The following is a 24,219-nucleotide window of genomic DNA, read 5'->3' on the forward strand; positions in this document are numbered from 1 at the left end:
CTCCCCATGTTATATCAATTCATCATTCACAGTTTTTTATATTTACAATAGGAATCAAGTAATACTTTTTTATTGCACATGTTAAAAAGTGTCCAAAACCCAACAGAATATATTTTACAATCACTTAAGACAAAGATAAGAGGCACTTCCTAACAAATGATGAGCTCGAGCTGGAGAATATTTGGCATCATAAAAGTTGTTTATCTTTTTTTAAATAGTTTCAGCTCTATTGAAGTAACTCATAACAATAACTGACATATAAAAGATTTCTCTGAGAAAGAAGCATACAATTTAAATATTCAACATAAAAATGCCTCAAAAAAGTTCTTGTCTGTTCAGAACTGGAGTTGTAGCTATTCATTAAATGACTTTCTACTCCAGCTGGAGAGAGAGAGACAGCTGGTCTCCTGTGAAGTAATGAAGCCTTACATGCACATCATTAAAATACAGGACATTGTATCACATAGTTAACAGGAGGATTCATTTGATCAGTGGCTCCTCTGATATTCAGATCATGAGTTTGCTTTGAGCACAGCTCAGGGTTTGTTTTGTTTCTTGCAGCGTAGTACAGTTGGACATTGTAGCACATGTGCTCATGCTTTTATCCTGACAGGAGGCTGGATCGCTCATGTTCGGATGTCTAATCTGTCCTTGTAGACTAGGAGCACAGACCTTGTGCCGGTTGCTCTGATCAGGCTAATTAATTCCAAAAAATGTGTAACTCGGTCGTGTCCTGCTGCTGTCCTGTGAAAGGCTCCGACAGATGGGGCCTGTCTATTGAAACAACCCTGAATCAATATGCAGAGAGCTCGGCTACTTTCTTTGTCTGTGAAGCACTTTGAGAATTATTCTTTGCCCCCCCTCTCACCCTTTCTTTCCTGCTGCTCTCTTACTTTATAATATTGTGCAATAACCTCTTTGGAAGGGAGTCCAGGAGCATTTTAGCTGTCAGGAACAGTGTAAGTTTGATTTTAAAATGCTGTGTTGTTTTTGGAAATGTAAAACATGTTCTTTGCTCTCAAATTGATGATACAAGATCCAATCTAGAAAAATATAATAACTACCAGACATTGAAGTTTCTCATCATGGAAAAGAATCCATCAGTGTTTTAAACGAGTCATTTTGTAACAATGAGATAATCAGCAGATAATAATATGAACAGTATTGTTTTTATTTAAGGATAATGCGTTTAGTTGTGCAACAGAGACTGAAATAATAACCATATGAGCGGTTTGAGACATCATGCACTGTGAGCCCTCTACTGGTCACTGTGAGGCCTGCTGGACTAAACACTCATTTTCAGCATGGTCAAACCTAAATCAATAGAAAGAAATTAATGGAGTGGACGAGACTTTTAGTAGCCAGAGTGATGAAGGTGTTCTTCACTTTATAAAGAGAAAAGTTTTTCATATTCAATCTGACTTCCAGTTGGTTTTTTTAATGATCAGAAGTCAAAGCACACACACACACACACACGCACACACGCACACCTACACACACGCACTGTTCCTTTTACAGCTGCTGTCCTCTGCAGCTGTGATCATTTGTTTCGTTTATTGAAAGCAGAAAAACATTATGCCATAATAAAATGGTGGGATTAACTAAAATGATTCACAACATGATGAGTTTACAGCCATGCTTTGCTTTATAAAGCCTTTGGAGGGATTTTTAAGTTTTCTTATCCATAATTAAGATACACATATTAGCTGTTATCATAATGTACTCTATATTGTACTTGGCTAATGAGTACAGTGACATCTCTAATTGCACCAATATTCCACTCATTACGGTGGTAACCCCGAGGCAGTGAAGTTACATTCAAATGAAATAAAAAATTCATGGTCATCATCGGAGTACAAACCTGTATAACTCCGAGATGTCCGTGAACGTCCCTCCGAGGACCATCTCCATATTATTGACTACTGTTACCGGGAGTAAGTGACCCTTACCGACTGGTCTCAGCATCATGTAGTGTGATTTATCCCCATCTCCGGAGGCTAAGCAGTGCGCATGCGTTTGAGATCTCCTCACCACATGCGTTTGGATTGCGACCTCGTCAAACACCCAGAGACACCGAGAGCAGGAGCGGAAGTGAGACAGATTTACTCCAGTTTAAAAGCACAAGATTCAATATGAATAAAGAATCACGCATCAGGAAAATGAACATGGATACAAGCATTAAGATAAATCAACTTTTATTAATATTTATACATTTATCCATGTTTTGTTTTGGGGGAAAATAGCTACTTTAACAATAACACGTTAGCTAAATATGTCAAACAGCCTATCTGAAATACCAGAAAGGGATTATTTGTTCTTCAAATATACAACAACACGGTGTAGTCAGGTACAAATGGCAGAAATTAGTTTAGTCATTAGTAATGGGAAATAAACATGCAGCCCATGTCTGCAAAACCTACGATGTGTGCAATTTCCCTCCATTTTTTGGCCAAATAAGATTGCTACATTGTTTTTGCTTTTCTATTTCTTCTCCTTATTTTTTAAGTCAGTTTTGGACTACTCCCCTAGACGTTTAGAAACGTAAAACGTTCATTAGCGGGCTTTATTTTTTAAAGCTAAACCGGAAGTGTTAAGTGTCATTACGGCTGACTTGACAGCGGTCTCAATCACGACGTTTCTCCCCCAGCAGCGGGCGGCCGTTGAGCATCAGAGGCTGATCCTCCTCCGTGTGTGGAAGGCGTGCGGTCCGCTGTCACACGTCCACTAAACGCTGCTCGGGTTTGATTCTGTTTCCAGCCCTCACCAGGATAAAAAGCTCTCCAGCTCAGACTCAACATGGGTTAGAAACACAGCGAGCTATGGATTACCCACTTTGTGCACTTCGGCAAGGATGATGGGGGGGAACCGGACTTGTTTTCGCAGAGACATCCTGACAAAGACGGGCACTGAGAGGGAATAGAGATCGGGATCGCTGCCTCTCTCTGTCTCGCTTTGTCGTTTTATTATTTTCCTGTTTTTTATTTTTATTTTTATTTTTTCATCATTTCCCCGCGTGAGTGCGAGACAGAGAAATGTTTGCAGAATTGCTGTGCGGCGCCGTGGCTCTGGTCCTGTATGTCAACACTCTGGGCGCCGATTTCTGCTACGATGACAGGTACTTTGGTGAATGAATGACACCCAGCTCCATGTTACTAACGTTACTCACTGTCTCCCCTCTATGTCCTCACCTATGTCTTATTAACTCTGGACTACAGCACAGGAATAATAATACTAGGCTTCATTCATTCTGCTGCTGTAAATCTGAATGAGCAGTATTTTAATGCAGTAGAATGTAAGCAGGAGGAAAGAAGCACCATAGTTTGGTGCTTTGAACCTTTCTGTAGTATCTGTAACATCCATACAGACACCTTTGTGCTTTCAGTGAGTTTACAGAAATCATGATGCATCTGTATTTTAACATTTTCCTGTCGTATTTCTGCAGCATTCTTCCCGTAAAATCAGTGGAATCAGTAGTAAATAGGCAGCATGCTTGAATGCCTCAGTGCAAAGTGTTCTCCAGAGTCCGGACTCGCTCTGAGTCTGGAAGTCTTGAGGAAATAATTGATCTCCTGAGGAGAACTATGTCTCCTCATCACTCCACCTTTGCCCAAAAGTTCCAGCGTGCTGTAACTTTGAGCAATGTTTTAATCTACTTAAAAATATGCATCAAGTTGTCCTCTCCCTTTGAAAGCATCAGTTTGAGGCAGCGAGCGTGGAGCATGGGTTCAGCTGGGCGATGCATTACTCATAGCTGGCCTTTTGATATTTGATGGCTGAATGGCTGTCAGTGCCTCAGGCTCATTTATGCACCATCCATGCCCTGATGTAGGTCAGAGGCATCATCGTTTCCCTGCCGTGTCTGTGTTGCATTTTCATTAGTAATGAGCTCATATTTATAGATATGAGGAGTGAGTTAGAGAATATTGTGCAGCACACGCTTCTATATTGTTGGTATAACAGGTGTTGTGCTAATTTATAGCCCACAGGAGGTTACGGCTTAGTGACGAAGCAGCACATTAACACATACACTGTTGGTGTATTTCCTTTACAACTTTGCTCGCTGCTGTGTGTGTATAGAACCCTTCCTGCTTAACTCGTTCCCTGAGGCCTGTTTGCTGAAAGTTTTCCTGTGGTGGAGTCGCTATGCCTCTGCACTCTGTGTCACGGCCAGGTGATTCTGGCTGCTCCCGTGCAAGAAAGATGGTGTTCTGTGTCCATAAAACTGTCAGGCAGCGGTTCTGATGTGGAGAGGTGAGAGGCTACCGCCGCTGCTGCTGCCTGGTGCTGCCTGCTGCTGCAGAGTGAGCTGCTGTGTGGCTGCCGGAGAGCCTCCAGTCTCCAAGTTTTAATGTAAGACAGAGAGCCCTGATTGTTCTGTGAAGAGATGTTAACATAATGTTATTTATTACCTCAAGAGGTTTGGTCCAAGTTGTTGCAGAGCTCCTACGAAGCAGATGACTGACAGAGCTCTCCAACCCCAGCAGGGTTTTATACAGGTTTTTTTGTGATGTATTCTGCCTCTGATATGTTGTTTCATTGCAGGCTATCTGTTACCCAGCGCTATCTGTTTTTAACACCATGTGTTGGTTCAGGCTTGCAATTAGCAGCCGTCGCCTGTCCCCTCGGGCTCAACTGGGGGAGGGAGATACAGCAGAGGAAGGGAGGCTGCGACAGAGATGTTTAAAAACATCCCTGGTCAAACAGACCGATCTAACTCTCTAATGCTGTGCTTGTATAGACATAAAAAAGCTGAAGTGACTCGGTGATGGTGAAGGAGCTGTCATCCTGCAAAATACGTAACGTGTGGATGATGATAAATCAAACTGGGAGCCATTACCCAACGCCCCGCAGCCTGTGGACAGGATTTATTATAACTGAGCCTGACAGTAATTTATGGAACATTCAGATAATGTTTTACAAAATCTCCAAATACATCATTATTATAATATGTGAGGCCTCAGGCTCAAAAAGAAAGATACAGCTGATGTCTTATTTAGTTTGCATTTAAAAGTAAAAGTCATCTCCGTCTCCTCCATCGAACGTTATGATAAATAGTTGCAGGAGAATTAAGTATGGATATTTTGTCACAGTGCGACATTGATTCCTCTCGGGGAGAAGACAGACTGTGCTACCCTGTTGCTGCCGGCTGTTTAAAACCAATGCATTAAGCTCAGCCAGTGATTAAAAGGTAGAATCAAAATTGTGTTGCGTGTGAAATGGCCGGGGGCTGCAGAGCTGACACCTGAGGATTCGCAATCGATTACCTGGTGGTCTCGCACAGCACTTGAATACATAACAGTCTGTTTCTTACTTTCTGTTTATTCTCGTCAGCTTGTTCAGGGTGTGTTCTGCACTGGGTGTTCACGGTCACATACCTCTTATCAGAGGTGACTATACTGGTTACACATTAAGTCAAGCAAACTTTCTGCAATCCAAACATAGTAACAGAAGCCATCAGGAGGTCACAGTGAAGGGAGAAATGTTTACATATGTTATGAGAAATGTCATCCTCCAGGCTGTTAAGAAAAAACCGAGCAAGGCAGTTTTTTGACCCCTGAGGCAGTCAAGGCACCTCCCTCGATAAAAATGACAGCCTGGATGAGTGGCCTGTTCCACCGTGCCAAATGGCCTCGGGGAGCTTTTCTTCTCCCCTCCCCAGGACACACTCATCATTAGCACATGCACAGCTTTGACACCTGCACTGGGAAAAAAAGGAATCATGCGTCATGTTAGTTCATATCTCTGCTGCTCTAATCTGCAGTTTGGGCTGAGTGAAGGAATGGGAGAGCCCAGATAAATGTCAGAGGAGAAATACTGCTACAATATCGTGTGACACTCTGTAAGCCTGCACACTAGAGACTTGCAGTACAACAGCAAAGCCTGGTGCAAGCACAGGTGCAGCATTAGCTTGATTGTGGTTAAATTCCCGCCAAAGTCCTCAAAGTTTCTGATTTAAGAAAAGCTTTTGAGTCACAGGTTAACCAAGAGGAAACACAAGCAGTGAAGTTGTTAACAGCTGAAAACATTGAGCTGTTTTTGAGGTATGTTTCAGCCCACTCACTCACTGCTAGTATGGATTATCGTTGGCTGTCAGGAGCCTGACGGATGTGATGAACTGCACCCAGCTCATTTCTCCGCCCTGGTGTGTTTGACTGTGTGAGGATGTGTGAAGGTTGCGGGTCACGCTGAAGGACGCAGCCTGCCCGGGCATGGCCGATGATTTATAACGCTCAGACAGTTGGTAAAGGCGAGTCGCTGCTCTGCTCCCTGCCCCGAGAGCTTTATTAGAGAAGTCGGGATTCGGGGGCAGAACCGAACGCCTCACACTGATGCAGTTTGATGTGAGCTCCGAGTCGATGACGACAAAGAAGCCACACAGCGCTTTGGGCAGTGACTCATGTTGTTTAATGATCATACCAACCAGACTACGGAAAGAAAACAGTAGTGAATGTTTATTTATTCATTTATTATTTTTCAGTCTTCTTCAGTTTATTCCATTTCTTTTCATGTATCATAGACTGTTTTTCTGAGACGTACGTAGGAAAAGCAGACGGGAAATTAAAATCTAGGTCTTGTGACGAGTACATCTTCATACAGCCTTTGTCACCAATCTGATGGCTCTGTTTGGTCCTTGTGCGGTGCAGACGGGCCTCTATTGACCTACCCGACCTGACGATGATTCTGTCTGCACTCGCGGCTGCCTCTTCCTTGGCACTGTGTGTCAGTGCACTGATCTGGAACCCTACTCTTATGGCCTAAACTGTAGGATGGGCTGCTTGTGGTTATGTTGAGGGCGGCAACCCAGCAGTTTGAGTATCTCTGCTTCTTTCCCAGTCAGGCTTTCTCCGTCTGTGCCCTGTAATTACCGCCCGGCCTGCAGAGAGGGACTCACGACATGGTATGGTAGACGTAGCTGCTCCACTCTCTCTCTTTTATAGTCTGCCTTCCCTTCAACAACCCCCCCAAAGCCTTTCAGGCCTCCAGCTCCCGTCATCCAACGGCTGCCTCCAGATGGTCCCGTTTGGTGAGCAGGGTTTTTCTCTCTTCTGCAGTTTGAAGGGGAAGGTTTGAAGTGGATTCAAATGGAGGATGTTGTGTTTGGTTCCAGTTGCCAGGATGGAGACATCAAAGTGCCCCAGACACAGACAGAGGGTAATAGAGTCAGGGAGGATGGCCTCATGACAAAAGCACATCCAGACATATGACGTTTTCTTAAAGTGGCTATGTACATTATTAAAATGGCTGTGGATTAAATGCCTATGCTTCATGTGGAAGTGGATGTTAGTAGTGACGATCCTAAAGAGAGTCGTCACCTTTACAGCATCTTTTAACTAATCGTTAAGTATCTTAGTCCTGACAGCTGTTTGAGAAAAAAAGCTGTAAAAACCTTTTTTGCTGCACCCAAACAGCAAAGAAGACCAATACTGTAATTTAAATAAATGACATATCCAATCAAATGATGAAAATTACTTGTGACCAGCGGTAATTGGTTATCCCATGGGCAATGGATCTGTTGGCCGTAGGAGGAAACTTTGATGTTCCTGCATTTCCTCCCTCAAACCACCAGAGAGTTGAGTCTGTTGGCAGGAGAGGAAGGAGATATGTGGGAGGCATCCTGCCCAATCTTTTTGGCCCACACTTTTTCTGATAGATGTTCTCTGATGAGCGTTTGTGATTTTTGAACAGCGTTCACAAATTGTTCACAATTACAGTGTGCTAACTGGAGACGATTAACATTCCAGACACGGTAACTTTAGTGTATCAGCAGACTCGCATGAAAAAAGTTCTAACAACATTTTCTTTTGAATTTCTTTCTCATTTGTTTTTCCCAAGATTGCCAAGTACCACAGAAACAATGACTTATCTCCTGTCAGTCAGTCATTCCACAGAATCTCTTATTATAATATGCCACCACTTTGCCCGTCTTTACTGGAGCTTCACCAGCACAGAAAGCTCAGCTCAGTGTCCAACCACAAATAGATTGGATCTTCCATTTTCTTAAGCTTTAATTTTCCAACAGATAGCCAATGAGAGAGAAGTTGTTACTTTCACCATGGCCACAATTGCAAGATAAGCTGGCCTGGCAAAAAGGCTAAAAATACCATTAATGAGGGGTTGTGATATGTTTGTGTGCTGCTTCCCTTACCCACAAACCCGACAGAATAATGCCTCAGACTTGTGGATATAGGGAGTTCATATTTAGGTCAATAGGAAACAGCTGACTTGATATGATGCTCCGTTCTCCCTCACTGTCATCAGGTCTAGAATAAGACCTCATTATACTGTATCTTGGTTATCGAATTACCCCTCCTCGGTTCTGCATTCCCCGCGGTGGGGGCAGAAAGGAAAAATCTGAAATACCTGCATATTTGGAAAATGTGCAAGAGCGATTAAATTTGAGAAAGTGTTTTATTTGTGCTCTTCCTAACGCGTAAAAGGGGTGGAAACACACACATTGCTGCAGAATACTGCACTCTTTTTACCTCACTGTGGACTTCCTCTTCCTTACCTTTCCGTTGTGGGTCAGCAGGCTTCTCAGTGACTGTCAAAACAGTTAAATTAGCTCCTCAGGCTGCTGTGCAGCCCGTAGTGGGATGCAGCTTCCACTGTGCGATCTGTGCATTGTGGTGGAGAGGCAAACTTTCTCCTTCTAGCAGCTCCGTCACTTCTTCTGCAGTTCAGAGGTTCAAAAAGTTCTTTCCACTGGAATTTCCGGAAACAAAAAATATTTTTGTTCTGCGATAGTTGCAGTGTTTAGTATCAGACTGTTCGTTCTACCAGCTGAAATGTCTCAAGAACAATTAGACAGACTACCGTTAAACTGAGGAAATGTATGAGCCCCGAGGATAAATCCTAATTACTCTGGAGATCCTGTGAGTTTTCCTTAAGCGCTTGGTTTATGGCCTAATACCTGCAAAACTAATTACATTCCGATTAGGCGCTGCTGTCTTAAGTGCTTATTAACCAGTGTCATCATGCTAACACACTAACATTAGCAGTGAACATTATTCATGCTTGCCTTGAACGTTATAGCATTTTCATTGTGAGCATGTTAGCATTTAGGTCAAAGCTTGGTCTTGCAGCCTTATAGAGCTGCTAGCATGTCTGTGTGCTTGTCAGCTGTAGCGCCCCCTGTGCTCACAATAAAAATAAATGAAGGTGTTCTTATCGAATCTGTCTGTGTATGTCGTGTGTATGTACATAGGTGGTCGATTATAGAAAGCCGTCTAACTAACCTTTTGAAAATCAGACATACAGTACATCATGAAGAGAACTGTATGCTGCAACTAAAATACCTCTTTTAAACCCCTAAATCTGATTAGTGTGTGAACAGTAGCTGGCTGTAGTTCTGAGTATGGTAGCGCCACTAAGCTGCAGTCCAAGTGTTTCATTTATTCACACTAATCCTGAGTGACTTTTTGCAAGGGGAACATGCTCCCTCCACGCCACCGGACACCCACCACCTCCAGATCCAGATGATGTCTGGACTTGTGATGAGAAACCTGATACACAAATGAGTCTTAAATACCTGTGCTAGCTTGATGTGGAGCAGATCACAGTGTGGAGCTGAAGGTACCTGCCTTTGATTACTGGCGCATACTGCTATCTGCCTGTGGATGGAACTGAATATGCGTGGCAGGTTGTAAAGAGCTGAATCAGTCCAGTGATTGCCTCTGCTTCAACTGATTGTCGTTTGTGATATGATACAGCACTAGGTGACTGGTTTCACTGTGCGATTGATGATGCGATGAGCAGTCACCGTGCCCATTGTTTCTTGAAAGCCCTCGCTGTGCTTTTGCCCAGCTGGAGTAAGCTGCTTCAAAGCTGCATTAATCAGGCTCTAATGCTTTTAAATCACACGACTTGTATGCGGTGGGGAGAGAAATGGACCATATGTAGACATCGGGTTGCTGCCTGGTGGTGGATGGAGGCATTAGAGATGGTCTTCGCTGCACTCCACTGCACATGACGTTAACCTTAGTCCTCTTTGGGTATCCTCAGTGCTCCGTGTCTGGCTATTTAATTAAAAGCCAACAGATTATCTCTCCTAATACTTCATGTGGTTATAGCAGGACACACATATACAGTACAGCACAGACAGACAGACAGATCGATAGCGACCTTAAATGGGAATAATACCAGACTTCAATAGACATTAAAAAAGAGCTACTCAATAAAGAGAGTAAGGTATTAAAGCTGCCAAGGAGTCCAACAGATCAAATGTGCTGTTTGACCAACAAAAAAAGATGAGTCTGATTTAAGGAAATAACCGGTTGCATCTGGTGTGTCAGCCCCTTGCACCCTAAAAACAACGTTCTAGCCGGGTGTGGTGATCGATAAATGATGGCGATAGGTGATGTTCCCATCATTAAACCTGGGAGTCAAATGATTTGACTCCGCTGGGCTAAGTTGTTAATGGGTCTAGACAAGAGTTTGGATTTGGAGGGCTAATGCTGGCTGATGGCTCTTAAGCTGTGGCCACTCTCAGGCTCTTGGCCCTCTTCATATTAATGGGATTAACAGGACTGTGGATGAGAGGGGGCACGACGTGTAAGCAGAGAACGCCAATCCATTAGAAACAAAAACTCCCCTGTCCCCCATACCCAACAGGGATGCTATAGTCTACCCGTTTCATTAAGGAAGAGGAGAAGGCGTCCCCTCTTCACTGGGCCTCCCCATCTCGGTGGCCTTATTCTGTGACGAGGACCACTGGCTGCTTTCGATAGGGTTATGACACAAGTTGGCCGGTTCAGGGGCAATGCCTTTGTCCATTGTAAGAAGAGGAGGCTGTGTGGTCCCTCTGTTCTCCCTGGACCCAATGAAGGAGGCCATTTGTCCCCAAATAGAGGGGAATTAAGCCCTAGTTGTGTTGGCCTGTTGTTTAAGAAGGACAAAGAAGCAAGACCTCAGTGTGCACTGTTTGAACAGAGCAGAAAACTGCTGCGGCTTTGCAGCCAAACCTGTCCGAACCAATTGGGGGAACTCATTATGGTCCTACGTGCTCTGGTTAGCATTTTCAAGTGGTGAGACAGAGGAAGGAGGACAGGGGATTCACAGCAAGAAACCTAACAGAAGCTTCTTTGTGTTGTGAGTATGGCAGCTCAACTTGTTAGTTTTAGGTGGCATGGACAGTTAGCTGGAAAGATGATGAGTCCATCAATGCAGTTGGGGAAACGCGTCCCAATAAGTTTTAGAGGTGGTTGACAGACTGGACACCAGCCTTCAGCTTGTGGTTGCCAGCTGACAGAAAGGTTGCCATATTTTCTACATTTGTAATGGGAGCAATTATAGTTTTTTTTAAATGAAACAGGAATAACCCGACTAGCAGCATTCGCATACTTAAATTTAATGGTCTACTGCCGTAGCACTCTGTTAGAGCCCTACCCTCTTTATCAGCCATTATCCATCCGCAAAGAATGACAGGAAAGGTGATTTCAGCAAATGCTCCAACATGCTTAGTCTGAAGCGATAAAGCCCTCTATAGTGATCATGACCGAGCAAGTCAGGAGACATAATATAGAAAAGTTTGCATAGGGAGGAGGTCAGGGTGGATGCTTGGGTCAAAACAACATCAGACTTTAACACAGGAGGCAGCTGTTTATTTCCTGTTACAAACCAACAGTTCCTTTTTGTAAGCACAACCGCCATCGTTCCCTCACCACAACCACATTTTACCATGGCAATGAAGCTCCCCTAACATAAACAGCGCGGTCAATTGAACCAAAACAATTTCAGCACTGATTTTTAAGAGTTTTGGAGGGCACAGATAAGTTCTGTTGTCCTGCTGGGCATCAGTTCAAAAGACACTTCTGTATCTTCTTTCAAAGGGCTAAAGGGCACAAACAAATAAAGTATTTTGTCGTTTAATTCGGAGGCCTTGTTATGACACCTTAAAAACAGTGACAACCAAACCAAATGAAAAGGCTGACTGTGGTCTGAGTAAAAAAAGTGATCAGGCTAAGTATTCTATCTATATGGCATTATTATCGGTCGGGATTGTTTCCCTTTCCTGTCAGCTTCAGGTTCATTCCTCAAAGAACACAAGTGGAGGAACATCTCTGGCTGCTGTTATTGTTGTGGTTAAAGTGGTTTGCAAATATGATTACAGTATCTGGTGTTCCTAAGTGTGGGTGAGTGAGTCAAACGTAGCCTGTGGTCGGGCAGTTCAGCCACTGTGGGTAACCCGCTGCTCTCCTCGGCTTGTAACACTGGGACATGACTAAACATGTGCCCCCTGTGGCCTTCTTCTGATGCCTTTGTTCTTTCCACCCATTAAGTTGAGGTATAATAGATTATTGCACACTTCAGACAAGAGAAAGGAAATAGAGAGGGGACTGGACAAGCCTACAGAGCAAGTTAAAGACAGTACCCTTCCATAGGAGTTGCCTCTCCCTCTCTCTTCCCTCACTTCCTACCTCTGACCATACCACAGCCACGCAGGAAGCACATCTTTTCACAAGCTGCCTCTAATTGATACCGTTGAGCCCTGGGAACCCAGTGCGTGGTTTTAGTACTCTGCAAAATGCGTGCAAAGCACAACAGCCTGCAGTGTGCCACCCTCTGGGACACCACAGGTTATTTGCAACCAGACAACCAGTCTGGCCCAGGTTCTCGTATAGTTTCATCTAAGTAAGTTTAGAAAAAAATACCAACCGCACCAGGGTGTGAAGCTTGCCAAGCCTTTCATCAAATAGCTCGACTGAGAGAGGGCAAGAGTTGAATCCAATCCAGAAGTGTAATCTCAGCCTTAGGGGGCTTTCACTAAATAGTTGTGTGGTTATGGAAGAATGAAACCAGATACTCCTTGTAGGTTAGGTTCCTACTGGTTCTGGCGTCTCGCTACCGTTTCTGTCCGTACTTTCACTCTTCCTAACCAGCTGCACCTGCAGAATATCCAGAGCTGCATAAGGAAATTACTTATTTTTTTCAGTTAGTCGTGTTAAGTAATGTTCTGCGCCATTTTTGTTTGCATTTAGGTATGTGGCATAACATAATCCAATCAAATGAGGTGTAAACGGACTCGTTCTAATGTAGCTTGTCATGGCTTGGTGAGGCAGACGAGTCTGACATCTCTCCAGATGGAGAACAGCTTGTGTTGTATTGTATTTCACAGACAGAGCCAGCTCTCTCGTTTGCTTGCTCGCTCACTCTCCCTCTTTCTCTCTGTCATCATGAATAAAATCACGCTGGTGACAGATTGATGGAATCATGATGGTTTACAGGGTTGATTTCAGTGGTTTATTTTGGCTGAGCGCTGACCCTGAGTATCTGTGGCCACAGTGTTTCTCCTCATCTCTGACCTTTGGCATGTTTCACTTTCCCCTCCAGCTATATTGCCAAGTGAGCTCTTCCTCTGCAGCGGGAGGTGGATACACGCAATTGGTCTGAGTTTATTTTTGATCCGAGGAGGAAGTTTGGGAGAAAGTGTGCACAACTGTTTTTCCTTTACCAGCCCCAGAGGTTTGATGATCTGGGGAGAAGCGCTGTCAGCTGCTCTGACAGAATAATGAGACTTCTTAAATGCACTCTCAACAAAAATAAATTTTTCATCTGAGAGAGATTGAGGGTTTGTGAAAGAGAAAAGAGCTTAGCTGGCTGGAAAGAAAAAATGACTGATGGAGCATTATGGCAGTAGATGGAAGGTCTGATCTAGCTGGTTTAAGTGCGACCGTGAGGGCCTCCAGGCTATCCGTTTCAGTCTGTGGTGAGCACGTCTTGTCCTGACTCTGAACTCCAGCTGCTTATGGGTCTTACAACATTTACCTGATGAGAAGTTAAGAGAGCTCAAAACCACAACGGATCCCCCAAGTGACTCTTCCAAACGTGTCCAAGTCTGTACAGTGGACACATTTCTCGCCACCACATGGTAGGAACATCAGCGGCTGTTTTAATTAGGAAGCAGTTTAAGGAAATCCATCCTTGGCCCGCTGGCTTGCAGGCTTTGTTTTAGTTGGTATGAGTGACTGCTGGAATCCCTGATGAAGACCCGAACCTTCAGACACACGAGGCTCATGGCTTTTCAAACAAAGTGTCACTCACAAACCGTGGACCTCAGCTTGTCTCTGAGCCACATGGTCAGGCGCCATGTTCTGTTTTCTAGAATTGTGCCTCATTTTTCTGGAAAAGGACAAAATGACACTTCCATCAGGAAACTTCTTGAGGCGAGGAAATTTCTGTCAGGGAAAAGTGGAATTAATTCACACTGCTGCAGATTTCCATCCCTTATATAAAGAAAAATACACTATCAGCACTAAACAGTAGATTTAACCACTTGTGCGGTTTTCTCCCTGCCTCCGCTTCTCATTTAGCACTATTTAGCACATTAGCTAACCCAGTGCATCCATCACTCTATTTGATTGATGGAGCTGACATGACAGCTGAAGTAACACAGGCAGGCCTCGGGTACCTGCCATGCGGACTCGCTGGCTCCCTCGAGACACGGCCCTGCTGTTTGGAGACAATGGACCCTGATTGTCGCTGTGATTATGCCACCTCCTAAGCGGCAGGTCCTGCAGCTCGTATTCTCTTTCTCATCAGGAGCTAGCAGCGACCACCGACAGCTCATTGAGGGGGTATTGATTTTTAGCAAAGGAATAATCCACCGTAGTTTCCCAGTGAGCAGACAGATGGCTGGCGCGTACTAGGTGAAAAAGGATTTCCTTTATTTCTTCCTGCAGCGGTCGGAGAGCCAGTTCTTTAATTCAATAAAGTGTAGATCCATGATGGAAAATGAATTACTGATATGTCTGTAGCCTGCAGTGTCACAGCAGCATACTTTTGAATTTAAGATATATTATCAGTCGAGTTGGTGTCGTAAAATGGTTAAGCTTAGTGTTTTGTGGCCAACAGTACAGCTCAGATTTATGCTGGCTATTAAGTTAGATTTGACACTCTACTGTTGGAGACATTTGGCTGTAAATCACACGGATGACTGAAGGATAAAGGTTGTCTCAATGAACAAATGGCAGGATACACACTTGCATGTTTGAATGCTCTAAGGGCTTTCAATTTGGGGTAACAGCAACCAAATTAAGGGGTCTTTAGAAACTAGATCAATCGTCTGTTAGAGAAACTGAACATGTACCTGTCGTCGTCCTGGACTGGAGACAAACGTTTTTTAGGTGTTTATGGGACTCAACTTTTCATGAATGTACAAAGTAGAAAAGTAGAAAGCAAATGCGCTTCAGGGAGAAAACTCACTGACATGAAGCTTTAGTCACTAATTAATCCTTTCTTCTGTTGTGCCAGTGTAATTGGACGCCTCGGTTTAGTTAAATACAATTTACAGTTGCTTCCATGGCTTGTTAATTATTCTTTGTTGTATTTGTTTATTTAACACACAAAATGAGCCCCCATTTTCACTTTGGCTTTGGTTATTCATTTATTTTCCGCTATAATTGGCTGTTATTTTCATGGGTAGTTTGTTTTTCACACTAAATTGAAAACCTGGCTCTCACCCTGTGCAATCACCATTTCCCATCTGAGTCGTGATTAAGCTCTGCTTCCAAACCTTCGTACCCCGAGGCAAATTCTGATGTTCCAGTTAATCAAAAACCTGTATTTTCAATGGAAGTTATAATATTCTCAGTTGAAATTAAGAGCGTTCTCAAAATTGCTTCCTAAATACATTAGTCAGGTTGGTCTGGACAGTCAGGCTGCACTTTGCCAAGGCCTAATAGTTTTACAATATACCGTCTGAGTGAGTCTATTGTTGGAAAGCACTCGTTGGTAGCTGTGCCATAATCACATAATCATCATTATGGATGATCTCATGGTATTTATGAAGAAAACTTCTGGTTTTCTTCAGGAGAGCAGAGCTGCTTTCTCACATCATGTCCATTATCTGACTGATTGATGAAATTAGTCACATGAAATATTGCTTGTTAATCTTGGAGGCAGTCAGCCGTTTCTTTTTTACAGTTTTGCATTTCTAGTGTATAACCAGCTCGTTTCCATTCACATGTCCCTGATCATTGAGAGCAGGGGAATCCTTGGCCTGAGCATGAATGGCAGCGTGTGGGACGAAACCTGAGAGAGCTGAAGAAGAGCCACAGCTCCACTGTCTGCTGTGCTGTTGGTTGTATTCGTGAATCGCAGCCTCAGTGTCATAAACAGATACTTACATGAGGTTCTGCAGGTTCTTTCGTCTGATACTTAATACTGTTATAATGATCGAGTTGGCTGACGTCCCTCTTTCTACAGTGCACATCTTTTTAAATAGCTACACAACAGATGGATGTTTTTCTCATGTGCCGCGTTGCACCCATCCTGAAAACAGATTAAGAATATATAAATTAATTAAACAGAGGATTCTCCCAAAAGCTTTAATTATTCGCAGATTTGTCTGACTTAGGAGGCTTTCTGTGTGACTGTCAGTGGACTCCCAGGGGTGAGTCAGCTGCTGCAGCATGGACGCCCACAGACTAAACCAGATTAAGAGTTTAAACCTTTTAGTCCCTGGTCGAAAGGCTGTTAAACTTCTCTTTATTTAGACCTATTGCAGGGGGATTTCTGCATGCAACGAGGCGCTTACGTTTGAGACTGTCTAGTTGATGGAGAAAAAACATAAAGATTGCTTTTTGATTCATGGCTGAACTGTTAAAGATGAAAAGATCCTTAAGGGAAAGGTGCATCTGATGTTGGTCAGAGAGTTCATAAAAATAGATGCTGCGATCGAGCTGTATCAGAACATCTTGATCTTATTGGAAAGGATCAAAGAATCAACATTTTGTTCTGACCACAGCTGGAGATGCAGAGATAAAGAGCAGCTCTCCTGTCTGAGAGCATGCACAGTGTTTTCATCACTGCACAGTTACACTCTCTGAAAGATCTCAACCTTGCACTTTCACATTCATAAACCTGTTGACCTCACCTCTACCTCGATGTTCAGCTCCAACCGTTTGTCAGTGAGTAATGGAAGAGACGCAATCGAACAAATGCATCATGGTACATTGTGTGGTACAAAATGAGTTGTCAGTCTCAGAACACTTAGTACACACTATCCATCTAAACACTGTGCAGCAGACCCTAATGTACAATGTGGAGCAGCTCAGATCCTTCAGCTTGTCAATAGCATAAAGCAGCTACGATGCAAGTTCAGCTCGGTGTGGTGCAACCGTTGGCTGATCCAGGAGTCTACCCCGCTGCCTGCTCTGTGCAGGAGCCAACATTAGTTTTAGTGTGAAACTGGCCTTGGCGTATCGAAACGAGACTGCATGAACATTTGATATGTTGAGCTGCGTTCTTTTATTTATTTATTTTTTACAGAGTGCAAATTGGACTCTTTCCTAAAGCCCTCATTAGTGAATACTTAGGAGGTCAAACACATTTTATTAGATTGAACACAGTGTGTTGAATGAAAGCAAAAAAATAAAACTCCCAGTTGATGCTTAAAGAGATGCAGGTTATAGAGGAAGTGCAACATCTAAATTAGTGTTGGGCGGTTTTTCCCATGTCTGGGTCTTTTATAGGTTTATAGCAGGGTGGGCGACATGACCTAAAATGTATATCAATTAATATTTCTTTTCCTTTTAATGCAATATTACAAAATGAAAAGGCACTGTACTTAAAACATGACTCTAGCTCTTTTTGCTCTATTGTTAATGTAAGGGAACACATCAAAGTGTTTTCATGTACATATAAACAATTATACTTAATATTATTTGGGATGTTAAAGTCTATTTTCTATTTTACAAAACAAACCCTCTCCTACTTTTACCACACTTTGTTCAGCGACTACAAACAGACCTGTGGGCTGCAGCTGGGTTACTCGTTATCTACTGTTTCTAATGTGTTCAAATGTTTGTTTAATCAGCACGAGCAGCCCCGTGACGGGAACTTATGGAAATCAAACTCAAGCATCCTACTTCCTGTCGCCAAACGCACAACCTCATGCCGTGTGTGCGCAGCAGGTGAAGCCGCTAAAAGTAAAGTACTCTGCTGCACCTCTGCTCCGCAAACGGTCCTTTCATGTGGCCACGGCGTGAAACAGCACAGAGACGAGGTGCCGCTAATAACGGGGACACATTCACTGACAAGCGTGTCTGGCTCAATCATCTCGCCAACATCATATATGACGGCTGCAGCATCCCGCGCATGTTTATACACTCACTCTGCATGCAGAGCGTCAGGTCTCTGTGTGCTCTGCAGAAGAGATGCACTCAGTGATATCAGACGGGCTTCTCCTGTAGATAAGTGATGGAAAACGTACGAAAACCAAAACTTTTGTGTTTATCCCGGTACTGATGGTATTTCAAAATCCATGTCGTGGCAGAACGTGACACCGGTGACGGTGTGAAACCGGTACACCGCCCACCCCTAATCTTAATACTTTAGCAGAAATACTATAACTGGACCTGGTCTGTGGGTGACTGTCCTGGGATGTCTCCAGTTTCATTCAACTATATAGCACAGTAAAGACGATTTCCTCACACAGTAAACGTCCACACTGTCTTGCATTATTCTCAGCAGCTTCACTTTGGGTTATTAGCCCAGATGGTGATGTGTTTATGGCTGTTGGGACTGTGTTTATTTGAGCAGGGTTTAAGGCTGTTTATTTGGGACCAGCTTCAGCGGTATACAGAAGGCCCAGTCTGATAATTGGGAGATTTATGAGTTGGATAAAACAACCAGCTAAGTGTTTACCTCAAGAGTTCTGGTACAGCTAAACCCTCCTCTGCTTCCTCATGGAGCGTCCTAACTATGAAACGGTTTTGCCTGGCTCTGAGTGAACAGAAAATACCTGCTAATTTTCCCTGAATGCTCTCTGATTGTGAGGAATTACAAGTATGAGTAACCTTGACTTGTGCAGAGGAATTATCCTGCTGCTTTTTTTGCTCAGCGAAAAATACACTGAAACAGGATCACAGTGCGTGCGACATCGTGCATTATTCATTAGTAATAAACATGTTTCTTTTAATCCTTAATAATGACGTTCCTGATCCTGTCTTTTGTGGTGTAACAGGAGTTTAAAGGATGAAGCTGGGGTTACTCTCCTTTTCTCAAACCTCTGTGGAACTCGGCTCTAAATCCATTCTTCATTACTGAAGACGTTAATCTTAAAACAAAAGGCCGCAAGGACATCCTTCTTAGGACGCTGTGTTTAGTAAACAGTACAGAAACCAGAGTAAATCGTGCACTTGTTGAGGACTACTTTTTGTTGAGTATTTATGCACAGTCTTGGTGAAAAGCAGGAGGACTGCAAATAAACTACAGCTGCCCACGCTCACGGTAACGATGGAAGAAGTCATCGGGAAGGTGTGACTCATTGATGTGTTTTTAAAAGTTTTTGGACAAACACTGGCACAGAGAAATAAGCTATTTGACTTCTCTTATGAGAACAAATGTTTAGTCGTTATTGGCATTGGTCCAATCTTTGGATTTGTAGTTAATAAATATATTCTTGCCAGCCTCATCCGTAAAAACTCGGGAGGATGAGTTCACATTTAAACACAAACCCTGCTAACGTTCTACTCAACGCTGATTAGCACAAGTGGAGGTTCATGTGTTTGAACGAGTCACCCACAGAGCAGTGATGGTTGCATCACATTTAGTGTTTTGCCCAGAAACAAGGGGCCGGTGGTGGCCTCTAATAGAGCTAACCAGCAAAGGCTGGTAATTGATTTGTCAAAGACCCCGTACTGGCTGGGTGAAATGAGATGACAAGTACAGTCCTGGGGCGTAGAGGAGGGAGGGAGGGAGGCAGGGAGGGAGGAGGAGAAAAAAGGGGTCCATGACCCACAGGAAGATCAATACTACATGATGAGGCTGTGGAAATGGTGCTGCAGCTCTTTGTTCTCACTCAGGCCAGTAAACCAACCGCTCGGCCACACTACATTTGTGACGTTATTAGAAAGAACACGTCTCAGTGACACAGTTTGTTTCTACAGGCCACATGTTGGACCGTGTGCTTTTCCACACAGGCAGAGAATCATTCTTGTTAACTGCCCATTGTTGTAAGTGATATCAGAGACATAAAATCTAATGTGGATCTCAAACAAAGGCTTTCATATACCATGGAGTCCCACAACGAAGGAATGAACGCACTTATTCTTTGTTGTGTGTAGTGTAAACTGGAAATGTAGTGTAGAGTGTACAAAGATCATTAACCACAATTCCCTCAAGAGATGAGCACATATCTATGGGATGTACTTGGGAAAGATTTCAGTGTACAACACTGGATTTTTGGGGGAATCGTGTCCGTCATTCCAGCCAAAATCGTGCATTTGCCCAGCTTCAGACCTGAATCATTTGTTCATCACTTGAACAATAGCTCTGATGCAGAGACAGCTTATTGTTTTGCTGGGTTGTGGCTCCGACTTTGAAACCGGCAGCAGTTCTCCATTCATCTGTGTGCATGTTCAGTGTAGAGTCCGACCATGCGGCACAGTATTTAGCAGCATCGCCTGCTAACTGAGCTTCTCTCAGCCAAACAGGGGATAGGTCAATTGCAAATACACTTTTCAAGTCATAAAAATCCATATACATGTTTTTCTTTGGGGTTTAGAGAGAATTCCTCACCCTCAGGTACGGCAGCTGAAGGGTTGGAGAGAATAACAGCTCACTTTGCACCTCATAAAAACCTGCAAGCCGACTCAAGTGCTGCTCCTGAAGGCCTCACACTGACGGTCCTTTACTCTGCTCTCCTCTAAGAAATCCCCGAGGATTACAGTAGTGATGGTGAGGGCAGTGCTGAGGACCATGCCTGCCTTCACACCCCTGATGTGTGTGTTTAGCCCTCTCTCCTGCGTCCTTCACCGTGAACCACAGTTTCAGTGTGAAACATGAAATCAGGACTTCATGAATTCCTTCTTGCCTTCATGTTTCTTGAGTGATGGTTAAGCAGCGTTTTCCTGCTGGCTGCTCTGGATGGCCACAGCTGCCAGTCCCCACTCCACAGTGCTAAAGTGTGTTTTTCTTTGCCACGAGTGCAGGAGTCTGGCCTGAACCCATGGCTGAGCTAAATGTGTGCTCTGTGGTGCGTTTAACCCGGTTTGCGTGAGTTAAATTTTTAATATAAGCTCCAGGAATGCACTCTGTTGCACTGAAATAACAGGCTGGCAGAGAGTGGGGTTTCCATTGCCTCTGCTGCGAGTGATTTCATTATTCTGCGGCGGTTCACCAACACTCACTACTACTTTTGGGCAATGATACGAGTCTGAGCTCAAACTGAACTTCAGTGGATGAATTATGAGTGGATAAACTGACAGTTTCCTCATCCTTACTCTCAACAGATACGTCTCTGCTGTATTGATTGGATCTGTGTGATCGGAGTCGTATGTCAGACTGGTGGACATGGATGTCAGAGGACAATAGTCTCATCGATTATCTCCCAATGAGTCCCAATGAACAAACTCAGAAAGTTCTCTCTGCTTTGCTCTTTGGACTGAAACTGAGAGCAGAATAAACTCTGATTTATGAGCTGTCATTGTGCTGATTTGGTCTTATTGCAGCTTGCCTTGATTGCTGAAATGATTGGTCAATTCATTGGTTATTGACAGTAAATGTTAAAGGAGATATTGATCATTTATTACATTTTCAATGTAATTTATCGAGCTGTAAGACTCATGCTGCAATCACATGGATCTAGGCAGAATCCAGAGAGTTGGAAAGAGCAGAAAGGCAGAATTGAGTGACGGCCAGCAGAGAATATATGCAACGGTCACTGTTGATGGCATTGCCGTATAAACACCGATCAGCCATAACATAATGACCACTCCACCCTGGCTGGTCTTCTGCTACGCAGCCCCATACACAACAAACTGTGATGCTCTGTGTGTTCTGACACCTTTCTATCAGAACAAGCATGAACTTTTTCAGCAGTTGTTGGATCGGACCTCACAGGCTTTCACTCATGCATCAATGAGGCTTGGCCGCCCGTGACCCTGTCGCAGGTTCACGTGTGTTTCCCTTCTTGGATCACTCTTGGTAGGTCCTGACCGCTGCAGACCGGGAACACCCCACAAGAGCTGCAGGTTTGGATGATCTGATCCAGTCGTTTAGCCAGCACAATTTGGCCCTTGTCAAAGTCGCTCAAATCCTTGCGCTCGCCCATTTTTCCTGCTTCCATGACATTAAAACAATGTTCACTTGCTGCTTAACATATCCCACCCACTGACAGGTGCCATTGTATTCAGATAATCAAAGTATTTCACCTCACCATCAGTTGTCATAATGTTATGGCTGATACATATATGGTCAGATGGTCAGCGTCATAAGTTTGCTTGTGTGTGGTCAGTTACCAAAGTTAAATGAATCGAATGAAATGCAATGCAATCCATCAAGTCATAATGAGGAGTTTTGTCAACATTTGGTGTATAGAAGCAAGTCAGGATCTACAAAACTTTAAGGATACATCCTCTGGGGACCTTGCATTTGTGAACAACATATCATATCAACATATGAAGTGGTTACATTTAATCTGGACCATCTATAAAGCCCAGCTGCTTGCATGGCTAAAGAAGTGGACGATAAAAAGGTCATATTATTAAAGTAAATATATTGCTTTGCATGGTATCATTAATATCTCAGAGGGAGTCTGAGTATGCAGCACACAGCCCTTCATGTTTGACCTGACTGTATTGGATTGTAGATTGTTTATTGCTCATGAGGTTGGAGGCTCAGATAAATCCTCCCTCCTGCTCTTAATTCACTTACTTCTTCCAGGTCGAACCAGCAGGTAAATCTCCCCGTCCTCGTCTGAACTGTGCGAGCAGGGATCTGACATGCTAACAGGTTCACATAATTAAACCTCACATCTTCATGCAGCTGTGTCTTACAAGGTCTGTCTCTCTTCTGCTTCAGCACGTTCTGCCCTTCGCTGCGTCCCTCTCTTCATCATTAAGCGAGCGGTTTGCTCGTGATTAAGCACATCTGTGAATGAAGAGCTCCCTGGTGCTGATTTGTTCCAGTGCAACGCTCGAGATGTCAATGTGTCTCTGTCTCTCGTTCATGCACAGATACTATATAAACACAAACCCACGCAGCTTCCTCAGGCTGATTGGACTGATGCTGTGTTTGCAGAGCACCTGAGCTTAGTGTAGTAAACAGACTGTGCCACAAATAGCCTGTAGAGACGAAACAAGCCAGTGTTGTGCTGAAAGAACTCATGTCACATTTATGCAACAAGGCTTTATGATTTCTGCATGAGAGTACAAGCTGTATTTACCAGATTTTAGATGTTCTGCATTTAGCTAATGTTCGACCAAAATATACAAATCAATTGCTTCGATGCTTTTAAGCCACGCTGGCAGCTTTTCTCTGTGGACATCAATGTCAGCTGCTCTGCCAATTAAATCCAGACTAAAATATCTCAACACAGTGGTGCACTTTTTTTTCTCAAGATGAAAGTTGATGAGTTTGGTAGCTCCCTGATTTTTTTTCGTAGCGCAAATTTAATATGTTCAGAAGGGGTTGGAATCACAGGGTAACTCACAATACGATACGTGGCCCACAATAATGATAATATCGCGATACAGCAATTGTTATACCACCAAGACATCACAATATCTGATTAACTAGAGAACACAAAATGCCCCTTAAAAGGTAAAGCTCAGGATGAATCTGTTTAAAGCGCAAAATATTTGTAAGTGAAAATATTGATATTTGGCGCCAGCCTATCAATAATTGTATTGCACAAGTCAGGACGACGATATATAGCTATATCGATATTTTGTCCCACCCCTAATGACCAATACTTTGACCAAACACCAGCTAAGCTACAGTAATAATCAGCATTTGGGTTACTTTGCATTTTGTCTCAAATAATAAGAGATGCTGAAATAAGAATTATACTGACTTAGCACAGCATGAATGTGTCTCAGTTGTCAATGCGAGCATGTAGGCACTGTCATTGAGAACATCAGAATTTACACTGACTAACAAGCAGCTTTAGGGCTGAAACTAATAATTATGTTTTTAACAGACTGATGCCCCACACACATTCAGGAACACTCGATCATAGATTTCATTTAGACCATTTATTGCCAAATGGAAATACAGTTATGTGTGGCGCTGATGGCTCCGCTCTTAAGTTGCTCCTGGGTTAGCCGAGCAGCATGCCAGGGGAGCGCAATGCAAAACCCCCCTGGGTATACAGAGTGGACTAAAGGCTTACAGTGTTACAATGTTACAGTTTCATTTAGCAGACGCCAAAGCGCCGTACATCTGAAAGATAATACAATGCAAGCAAGGATCAAAACAGGCTTCAGATTAGAAAGG

General features: G+C 43.5%; 1 protein-coding gene across 1 annotated transcript in view; it reads left to right on the forward strand.

Annotated features, from left to right (window-relative positions):
- Window positions 1–3,032: 3,032 nt before the first annotated feature.
- tmtc2b (transmembrane O-mannosyltransferase targeting cadherins 2b) overlaps window positions 3,033–24,219 on the forward strand; it is a 102,985-nt gene continuing 81,798 nt past the window's right edge. Inside the window, exon 1 of the mRNA XM_069686777.1 lies at window positions 3,033–3,115. Coding sequence (XP_069542878.1) covers window positions 3,033–3,115 — 83 coding nt within the window. The remainder of the gene's footprint in view (window positions 3,116–24,219) is intronic.

This window comes from Semicossyphus pulcher, unplaced genomic scaffold (genome assembly GCF_022749685.1).
Source record: "Semicossyphus pulcher isolate SPU_LCO1_2020_fin unplaced genomic scaffold, fSemPul1.0.p SCAF_8, whole genome shotgun sequence".
Taxonomy (NCBI): Eukaryota; Metazoa; Chordata; class Actinopteri; order Labriformes; family Labridae; genus Semicossyphus; species Semicossyphus pulcher.